The sequence below is a fragment of the Corvus brachyrhynchos genome, unplaced genomic scaffold (genome assembly GCF_000691975.1).
Source record: "Corvus brachyrhynchos isolate BGI_N302 unplaced genomic scaffold, ASM69197v1 scaffold29, whole genome shotgun sequence".
Taxonomy (NCBI): Eukaryota; Metazoa; Chordata; class Aves; order Passeriformes; family Corvidae; genus Corvus; species Corvus brachyrhynchos.
Genome location: NW_008240033.1, coordinates 1,075,151 through 1,086,425, shown reverse-complemented (window position 1 = coordinate 1,086,425; position 11,275 = coordinate 1,075,151). Strand labels below are relative to the sequence as shown.

Sequence of the window (11,275 nt, the reverse complement as noted above, 5' to 3'; positions counted from 1 at the left end):
TGCAACAAAATAGATGCTGCTAAATAAGCACCCCACTGTCTTCATAGTAATAAAGCAGGAGGTCAGATTTAAAGAGCAGTGCTTGCCCTTGTGTTTCTTGGAAGCCTTCTCTTTCTCCAAGTCGACAGTGAAGCTGTCCAGTGAAAATTATGCAGAAAGATTAATAAAATCTTAGCTGAAATCTTAAAATGTATGGCAACTCCAGAAGTTTTTTTAAGTAAGCGTGGATCATGTTGTTCAGATGCAATAGCTGACACATTTTTACCTTATGGTCGTAATTATCAAGTGCAAATTGTAAAAGAAGAAATTTAATAGAGGAAAGTAAATCAATCTGACTTCAGCCACATCATGTCACAATTTCTCCTAATGTTCCATGATGATCCAAGAGGCTGGGGAATATAGTGTGACTATCACCCAGCAGCAAAAATATTATCACACGCTTCAAAGATACTGGCTGCCTTTCCTCTAACAAAGTCAGAGCTCTAACGTGCACCCTGATGAAAACAGGATGGCCCCTTTCAAACTGAGATGATAGAGACAGATGAGGCAGTAAGACGAAACCAGCAGGAGCCAGCACACACAGAGCTGCAGTAAATCCAAGCCATAAACAGAATGCCTCCTGTAGCTCAAATCTGCCAAGGCCCCTGCACTTTCTGAAAGCATGGCAGCAGCACTGCTGCACCTTCGACCTTGCAGACCTATAGGGAGTCAGAGAAGCGACGATTCTGGCGATTTTAAATGAGTCACGCCCATGAAACAAACGCTTTTCACATGCTCAGGGAGGTCGGTGGGCAGCCAGGGAGGCAGCCTGGTGCAGCCCCAGGCGCGGCCATACGATAGGGCTGCCCACACACTGCGGCAGGACTCCCTGTTCGGGATCAGTTAAGCTTCTGACAGCGTCACTCATAGTGAAGTGCTCCTGATGGGAGCTGTGCAGCAAACCTGGCTTGTAAACCAGGGGATTAGCAACTACTCTGTAGGTCCCAAAACTCATGTCTTTCACATAGTGTATTGAAACATTTTTAGTTTACTAAATCTAAATCCATGGGGAACTGCACACTGTGGCTGGTTTCCAAAATATTAAATCAAAAATCAGTTTTAATGCAACACTAGAGCATGACCCAATAGTTGCACACACAAGTAATCAAACTGCTTAGATTAACTCTGCTCTAGACATGATTTGTGTTGTTTTGATTTTCTTCTTGAGAGCTTAAAAATGGCTACTGATTCTGAAAACCAGACCTTGTAGAAATAAAGAAGTCTTACCTAATGTTTTTGTTCTGAGAACTGAGATACCTAAATTTGAATAAGGAAAATGGCATTTAAAAGTATTTTAAGTGTCACATGTCTGGACTGCAGTACATGTCTGGACTAGATGCACTTATATGCATTGTGCTATTAGCACCATTACACAAGTGAGCAACAGAGGCACAGGGCAAGACAGATTTGGTTTCTGTTAAAACACCTGCATCTAAAGTGTCTGAAGTGCAAGATGGCACCTGCTCATTGTCTACATGCTCATTACAGCAAGTGGAGAAGAATAAGGGTCAGAAGAGTGACTGAATTGGACAAATGCAGGATTCCACTTTGTGCTGCTTGAGGTTAGACGAGATGCTTCAGTCACACACAGCAGCAGTTTCATTCAGGGCTCTGTACTCCTGCTAACAACATGAATTTGTTTTATGGCAAAGAATGGACACAACAGCAAATGTACAGACAGCTTGACTCTTCACTGTCTTTCAGAAGGCACTAGTTCTACCGAGGCAGAGGAGGAATATTTGAAGAATGGACCGAAGGTTAAGAGCCTTAGTGCTGAAAATGGCTTGGGGAAGAACAGAAGGAAGCATATAATCTAGTTTTGGTGTAAAGTCAGGAGCAATGAAGATTTCATATTGCATCACTCTTCTGGAGGATTTTAGGACAAACAGAAAGGCTGTTCTGACTGAAAACACAAGGAATGCAACTAACAACTTGATCTACCGCAGTATTTGATTTCAATCAGGAGGCTGAAATTACAGCCTTTCAGAAAACAAAGATACCTTGTGCCTACAAGTAACACTGTGACAATTCACTTCTGCTTGTCAGAATACACAGGTCTCACCAAATCCTCCCCACTGCAGTGCAGCTGAAGGTAACTCCTGCAAAACCTATAATCCAGGGCACAAAGTACAAGGAATCTGCTCTGAGTCATTCCCAATCCAGGCATCATCTCTAGACTGGACAGGCAGCTTGACTGAGGACGCCTATCCTATACATACAATGTTGGAATGATGATGATCAGCCTGAGTGGCTGCTGCCCAGGCTTTGCATGGTTTCCTGAGGTTCGTAGCCAGGAGAGTGAGCACACACAATGAACCAGGCAACATGCCCAGTACCAAAGAAAGACTGCAGTATTTTTGTTGTTTTCTGTGCCAGCACTGATCTGTGTTGGGTTGATTCCTTGAAGAATGCTTCTTGGATTACACCTATCCTTTAACCAGCCACCCACCTCCCACAGGGCTCATGAGAGCAACCAGCATGACCTTTTCTCAACTGGTCATTTAGGATCTCTGTTGTTCTTCACCTTGGTACATAGGCAAGACCACTTTTTTCCCAAAGAGGAATCCACATCAGGACAACTTGTGTTCTCTTGAAATAGCTGATGTGTTAAAAAACAGCTGTGTGCTGTAAGCTGCTGAAGGTATTTGTGCTAACTGTATTTCTACCAAGAGGTTTAGGGGCATTGTTAGTGAGGACTAGAATGGCCAAGTAGTAAGGGCTGAGACTGGCTAACATCTCAGTTGTCTAGGCAGGACGTTATTGTAGTATGAGTCAGAAGAGTATCCCAGCTCCTGTCAGGCAAGCATAGAAGATACTGCAGCACAAAAGGGATCCTTTAACATTACAAAATTATTTCATACTCTTTTTCTTCTACCAGCTGCAGGCCTGAGCACTGTGAACACAACTGACAGCAGAGCGGTTTGCTCCCCAAAAGCTCCTACACTTCTTACCTGTCTCGGAGACAGCAGGTGAGCCTCAGTAACATATTCTCTAGGGATTAGATACTAGAAGCTACTACAGGTGAAAAAGACTACTAACTAGCAGATTTCTGCTTTAACCATGGGCCTTTCACATTCATACACATTACCCTCAGGAGATGAACCACAGAAAACATGTTTTATGTTAACAGGGTGTGGACTGCTTTTTCCATTTCATTTTTGAATTTAAAAATAAGGCCAGATTCTCTGCTGACAGTTGGACTGCCGTAACTCAGAAAGACTGTATTCTGAGGATTATTTCTTCTCTTGATTATTAAATAAGCACTATTTTGGTCCCAAGGACTATTCAAACCATAAAAATCTTGTAGTATTATCTAGAAAAGAAAGAGAAAAGAAAATGTGCAAGCTTCTCAACAGTTTGTCAGTCCCTGTTCCTTGTATCCTGACCATCTGGGAAAGACCCATCTACCAACAAAGTGCTCCAAATCCAGCTCAGATGCTCCAGCAGTTCCCTGGTTTTTGGCATCAACATCCAGAAGAGCCAGTTCCCAATTCTGTGTGCCTGCCAATGTCAATTAAGCAAGTACTTTGTGTCTGATATACGATACAACCATTATCCTATTTCTTAAGCTTTAAACACCAGATTGCATTGTGTTTCCCAACTGTTACATATAAAAATATAATGCTGGTAATGGCTGTTTTTTAAGCAAAACTTGCACTCCCCCATCTAGTCCTTCAGTAATAAATTTAGAATTCATACTGCTCAAGTAACGAAACTCAAGATGATTAAGCTTCAGGGAGGAAAAAGCACACACATGAAGTAATGGCTCAAGAATTTCATTCCAGAGAGACTCCAAAAACCCTTTAGAGCACAAGAAAAAAGGCCTTTAATTATATTTGTTGATACTAATAGATTTAAAAAACCCCACAATAAATGTAACATATCAAGCTTCCTAATTTGAGGCACTGTTTATAGATGGGTAAATCCTGCAGTTATTACCTAAAACTATATCAGAGAAAAATTTGAGTAACTGACAGATTACTAGTCTAACTCATTACAGCAGGTTAAACCTGCAAATACTGTAAAATTCAGCATAAAATAAAATTAGTCAGAAAAACATCCCACTAATTATATTTGGACAATGATTCTACTTCTCAACATGTATCTTAATTGTTTTCAAACCTGTGATTTCAAAAAACCAATGCTTTTTTTTTTCAAGCACAGTATAGCAGACATGCCATAGCAGATTGGCAATTAAAAAAAAAACCAAACCAAAAAGGCTCCTTCACAGCTGGACAAACATCCTCAAACTTTCAAAGACTGTCTTAGAAGTGTCAGGCTAGAGTCACTGACAAGATAGTTAAAACATGGATATTAAACCTCCCAGCTCACATTCTAGTTCTTACTACCCCATCCTTTCCATCTTCTCACTCACAAGGAAACTCCAGGCAGTAAACAAATACATAGCAACAGGAGTCCTTACTGCAGTGCTAGAGGGTAACACTGGTCCTTTGAGAGACAAAGGCTATCTTTTAAGCTTCCCTAAACCATTTTCACTTTTCTATAAATAAAGCTGCTTATCACTGTACTTAAGCTTCAGGAACTTTAATTAGACCAAGAATTCCTCTAATGATTAGATAAAGGCTGTTGCAGTGGGACTGCTAACAGTCTTAAAAGCAATAGGGTCTTTCCTCCTTTTTCCTCTTTACAAGAATCTTACTTGCGAAAGTAACCACTGGAAAAGAAAAGAAAAAATAAAAGAAAAGAAAAGAAAAAAGAAAAGAAAAGAGAAGAAAAGAAAAGAAAAAGAAAAGAAGAAAAGAAAAAAGAAAAAAAAGAAAAGAAAAGCCTCCTTTCAAAAGCATATTTTAACCTTCTGCTTATGAAGTGGAAAGGAAATGATTATATACCTCAGCTCATCCTGCAATTAACAATTCAACTTTCCTCATACTTAAGGCCTAGAAATCAGATAAGCACTAAACTTCAAAACAAAGCGTATGCCAGGTAACAGTTTGAAATGCTAGACTCTTCAGATGCTTTAGAAGACAGAAGCAAACTTCTGAAGTGTCCTGAACTCAAACTCAGGTTAAGTTAGAGCACTCATTGACAAGAGTTAACTATTTAGTACTTCTTCTAGAATGTTTATTAAGGATACCATGTTTGTTTGACCTTGAAATGTTGCTGGCTTATTACACTTGCCTGCAGCAGTAGCTGTTTCCAAGGAAGCTGCTTAGCAGCGGTGAGATCTGCCAGGAGGATGGGGTGTCACGTTCTTACTCATTGTGTTTACTCAACAGCACAATCCAACTTTCCAGAGACATGAAACTACTGCGATTTGACCGTGGCTATTTACTGCTTTGTGAATTTGACCAGGTGACCAAAGTTACTTTTAAAGTGTGTCATCAATCTACAGATCTATTTAAAAACCTGTGCCACAATCAGCACTTAAAAACCACACAGTTTTACACTAGTTGGGTCAAATTAATTTTATTATGCTTCATGATGAATTGCCACCAGTGCAACATCCTATTCACTGTACATTTCAAAAATTCACATACTAAAAATTTCAGTTCGATAAATGGAAAACTGAATGATTGAGAAGTTCTTACGAATTTCATACGTACAAGTGGCTAGCTGATATTGTCTATGCACATAGAGTGTTGAGATACAAAAGCCTCATGCTAGTTTGTTAATTGCTAAGGCTATCTGGACAGTCAATTAACCAGAATATATAAGAGGCCTTCATTACAATGTTTAGCAACAATGCACCAGTATCATGAAATGCTATCTTCTGCTCGGAGTGCAAGTGGCAGAGTGCTGAAGCATGCAGCTATGACTAACTTAACTGCCATCGCAGTCGGTATGCCTGACATTTATCATGAACAAACACTACTTTAAAGTAAATATTAACCTGGACACCACAGGTGTGAGTGTACTTTTTGTATGAAGAAATAGAAAACCCAAAAACTTTCTTTGGCCAGTATCTACAAATCAAAGTTTTATTCAATAATGTAACTTCAGAGCTCCCAAAATCCAGAACAGAAATTTGATTAATAAACTGTGATGCTTAATTATTAACTATATTACAGAAATTCCAATTCTGGGAACATAACAGCTAAACATATCTAGTAAGTAGCATGTTAGGAAAACCTCTAGGCCTCATCTGCTTAATTTTAAAATTCCCTATATGCAATAAAAATAAGTGAGCAGTGCCAGAAGTTATATGAAAGCCATACAAATATTTTCCTTATACACAAGTTGTTAACTCCACTGCCATTAGCTACACCAGGCTGCACTTGCACTTGATCCAAAGCTCAAGCCATGACAGCAGCAAAGCTAGCAGGAAGTGTTTCCAGCAGCAGAGGCCAATGCGAAAGTTACTGCAAGAAAGTGAGACCACTTGGCAATTTTTTTTTCTCAAGTTATGTGCTTAAATTACTCTTGGAAAGAAGTTAGCATCCTCTGAATAATTTAACTACAACCTTACCTCTCTCACTACTTTTCAGTAACTTTCTTTTCTTCTCATACGACTAAATTAATTTGCTAAAGACTAGGTTATAACTGGGTTAGAAATCCAAGCCGTATCATGCAGGTCCAGCCTGTCAAGATCAGGTCAACACTGGGTTTCAGTCAATACAATTTCGATAACTTAAATTTTGTTTGATACCCTGACTACAGTCAAAGACCCAGGACACTATGTATTAACTACACTCCAAAGGTAACTGATTTAACTAAACATTCTGTGTCAGATAATGTGGTTTTTAAAATGATTTTCTACCTGAAAATTACAGTAAGTACAGTAATTAATGCTGCAGATATTAAATACCCACGTAGCATAGATTAGTTTCTCATAATAGGCAGATGTGCCAATGTTTACTGCACTACAAAGTACAACTTATAAAAATGTGCAAGCTGTGAAATGAAAATCCCATTTTCTATCCACTTATTCAAATACTATTCTTGTGAATCAGGTTCTTGATCTTCATCACAACCCTCAGTCTTAAAGCCAACATATGAAGACAAAATCCTGCCATAAAATTCAGTACTTATCCAAGTGTCATTCTGAGTTAATGACTTTCCAACCTAAAGGATGAAGGATTGATGTTTCAGCATCTGCTGTGTACCATAAAGCAAAGACTGCAAAGTAATACCACTTGTGTTTATTAGTACACCAATGTCCTACAAAATTTAAAAAGTAATTAAATGCTATTGAAGCAAGCCTTAAATGTAGCCCTTCAGCCTAAAAACCACAAAAAATTGGTTTTAAAAATAAATCAAGCTGTAGCGATTGCCAGCCCCCAGTACAGCCCCCAGTAATTTAGACATCTTCATTCTGAAAGTAAGAGCAGGGAAGAAAAAAAAAAACCAAAACCAAAAACCCCAACCAAAAAACCAACCAACAAAACCCAACCACCAAAAAAATCCCCCCAGAAACCCTCCCCAAAACCCCAAACCCAAACAAACCAACCAAAAGTTGAACTTGTCTGCATCGAAGTTGCCTTCACAACTCAGACAATATAGAGCCACCCTGTTTAACTTCAGATAGAGGTCTCCAATTGAAGAATTTAATTACTAATGCCATTCAATGGCAGTCAGTACTATAGTTAGGGCAAGGTAATTTTCACAACTAGCTGTGCATTTCTGTAGTGCTTTTGTGTTATGTAAAGCATACTGCTAAGATTTGAACTGCAATACTGTTTTGATGTATTTGAAACCATGCAATAGTATAAACCAGCCTCAACATTCATATAGCATTGCATTTGAAATCAAGGGGCTAAATAAACTAAGAGCTGCATCACTTAAAGAACATAGTGCTATACTAGGCTTTAATAAGAAAATTTAGATACAGAAAAAGTAGGGTATGAAAATAGTGTTTTCCTTCTTGCATTATAACTAAATTACATTAAGGTTTTTGTCAGTCTCACATATTACATTTAAACTCCCTTATTGATGGAATGGAAAGTATTCACATGTACATGATCATCCAGGTGTAAACTTGCACACATTAACAGGGAGTAGCTTTGTAGAGGATTATGACAAACCTTTACAGATTAAATGAGGTATTGCACAGATTAATAAAAAAGCAAAAGGCAACAAAAATATACAGCAAATTGGTAGAACATTTACATGATAATTTTACAGAATCCATAGACAGAAAGCAGTGTTTAGTATATCATTCACCTTAAAAAATATATATATAATAATATATGATCAATCATCCCATTCGTCATCATCCTCAAAGTCTTCTTCATCATCTTCATCCTCATCTTCATCTGTAAGACAAGAAAAGCAAGTCACTTGCATGCACAGAATTAACATGATAAAAGTGCTACTGATTTCTGTCAGGTTTTTGAAAAAAGAACAATCAGGTCAAGGTTGTCATGACAATACATTTAGTAATACTCTATTTTAAGATTGCTAGACATGACATCCAGTTTAGACAGTTACTTGCTATAAGTTAAATCTATTTTGTTTCTTTTCTCACTCTTTTTCTCATGTAGGAAAAACGTGTTTTGTTCTAGGAGAAAAAGAATCAGAAGCTCTTGTTTAACAGTTACTACTTACTACTCTTTCTTAGAGAATGTGAGAGTTACCAGCTTGTTCCAGACTGGATTTAAAACTTCAGGAACACAATTATTTCTAGAATGTAAAGAACTGCTTTCCCAGATTTACTACATAATGGAATTCGTTTACTTTACAAACAGAAAAAAACCAGCGCCCCCAAAAAAGGTCTGGTGTGCTAAAGACCATTGTGGATACTGGAATATTCAAAGCTGTGTAATGAACATCAACTTCAAAGTCAATGCTTGTTGCTGACTTTATTCAGCCTTCTACTTTTTTATGTGCAAAATACTTTAAAAAAAAGTAGCCTGTTAAAATTAGACTACTTATTTGTTGGACAAGAGCATTTCCTTCCCATAGGAAAACACTGCATTTAGCTCCCTTCAGGTATTTAATTTATGTTAAGTACCAAAACTGGCAATTACTACATAGCACAGCATATCAACAAACCATACTGCACTTGGTCAAATGCTCTGCAGACTGCATACCCAGTTCTGATACCAAGGCAAGCTCTAGAAAAAAAATGCATCAAAGCCTAAACAGAACAGATGTACTCAAACAGCTGCATTGCAGCTACTGAAACACATTTATTACAGGCTGGTATTTGAGAAATGCAAATCCTCTTGCAGCCCTGATTTTTCCCAGCACTTAAGCATGGAAAGTTGATTCAATCCTGGTAGAGGCCTAGTCAAGTAACACTGGATATCTGCTCCTTATCCAGGAGGTGGCAGCCAAAGCCCACTGGGAGCCACAGCTCAGGAGCTGAATACTGGCAAGAGATTTAGCATCAACAAACAGAAAGCATGAAAAACTTTCTTCCAAAATATTTTGACAACTTATTTCATCAGACAGCTAGTAAATAAAAATGAGTCAGTTGCAACAAGAAAGTCTTTATAAGGATATTAACCTTGCTTAGTAACTTAATTGAGGATTACCACAAATTGCTACACCCCAGTAATTCAAAGCAGCATGAAGGACCCATTCAGCCCATCACCAGGGCGCTGCTGAGAGCATCCTGGTCTGCACTATATGCTGGAATCCATGCTTTTCTCCAGGAGTACTTTTCGATAAACAGAAGTGTTAATTCTTGAAAACCCGACACCGGGAGGTCACAAAAATTCCGTAAGACGCACCTGAAGAATGAATGGCTTTGCTCCTTTTCTGCATAACTTCCATTAACGCACCCACAATTCCTGAGGTGGGCGCAGGTGTAGGTGGCGCACTCTCCTGACCATCAGATACCTTGGAAAAAAGGTTACAATAGAAAGATGCAGTTAGCTAAACAGAACCTCTGCATTTTGAGACAAACTTCCTTTAAGATTAATGAGTTTATTTTCCACCAGAAGAAAGTGTGTTCCTTTAGCTCAAACTGCAAAATCTTTTATTAATAAAGTTAACTTTTTTACCGTATAACAGACCTGCAGTTAGCCACACCCAAGGTTAAATATTTCAGCTCTGATGAAGTGAGCATTCATCTAAAGGAAACCTTCTTAATATGATTGTACAGGCATGACTTGTGTGGCTGCATAACCACTATTTATTTTGTCTTTGGTATACACCACAAAACATTTTTCATTGTTTGGGTTTGTAAACTGAGACTGCTTTGGGCTGATAATCCTTTCTGAAGTAATTAACTTTGAGAACGCATACCTCTAATGGCAAATAAATATGAACACACCCTTACACTTTTTACAGCAGAAGCCTCAAGTGCAGAGGAGTGGCAAAAAATAAGAACCAACAGGCAAAATTATTTCTAAGAAATTAATTTTAAGATAATCAGTGGCATCAATAAGAAACAGTAACAGCCTGTTCTGCAGCAGGGACAGCTACAGCTTCTCTCATGGGCAGCACTTGTCCAGACACAGGCAGCCACCTTCTTACAAGCCTCAACAGTTGCAGAACACAGGTCTGTTTTAAGACAAAAATAAAACTAATAAATGTAGTGTTTGCCTTCCGCTGTCATTACTCCTAAACTCATCCCCTGCAGTTTAGATTATTTTACTGAATACTCAGGAGAGCAGTAATCTTTCATAATTCTTGCAGAAGTTCTGTACAGCCATGATACTATGGCATCATCATTGTAGGATTTACGCTTAAAGCTTTACTCAAAAGTGAGAAATGAGTTTGAAAGGGTAATTTCATGTACCAATACTCATCTGTAGCAAATGTGTGTTTTTTGCATTTTCTCAGTACTACTGTTTAGTCATCACTTCGGGAACTCTAAAACTTACAATCTTGGCCCCAAAGCAGAGCCACAATTTACTGTTCACACTGCATTTGCAAGTCTCAAGGGGACCTGGATAAGAAAGAGCTTTTACTCACAGATTTCAACTGTATACCCTGTCGTATCTGGTCTAGCAGTGCATCTCTTCCTGAGCAGGACACTGGTCGACTGTTCTGTTCTACCTTCTTCAACTGAGCTCCTTCTCTGATCTGATCCAAGAGTGCTGCTTTGTTTCCCACAAGAACTGGAAGCTGGTGATCAACCTCTGAAGGAAGGCCTGGTGGTGGAGGAGGACCAGGAGGGGGTGGAGGAGGTGGAGGGGGTGGAGGAACAGATGACCCACTTGCTGGTGGTGGTGGGGGCGGAGGAGGGCCGGATGGTGCAGATGAGGAATGCACTGGTGGTGGTGGAGGATACATCCGGTTTGGAGGAGGGGGGGGCACTGTTGCACCAGGTCTAGATGGAGGTGGGGGGGGAGGTGCTGCTGTGGGAGGTCTTGAAGGAGGGGGA

General features: G+C 39.1%; 1 protein-coding gene across 1 annotated transcript in view; it reads right to left on the bottom strand.

Annotated features, from left to right (window-relative positions):
• Positions 1–5,450: 5,450 nt before the first annotated feature.
• The window catches only part of WASL (Wiskott-Aldrich syndrome like), a 24,839-nt gene continuing 19,014 nt past the window's right edge, over positions 5,451–11,275 (bottom strand). Inside the window, exons 9-11 of the mRNA XM_017743764.1 lie at positions 10,864–11,249; positions 9,675–9,783; positions 5,451–8,252 (exon numbers count right to left, since the gene is read on the bottom strand). Of these exons, the coding sequence (XP_017599253.1) occupies positions 8,191–8,252; positions 9,675–9,783; positions 10,864–11,249 (557 nt within the window). The 3' untranslated portion in view covers positions 5,451–8,190. The remainder of the gene's footprint in view (positions 8,253–9,674; positions 9,784–10,863; positions 11,250–11,275) is intronic.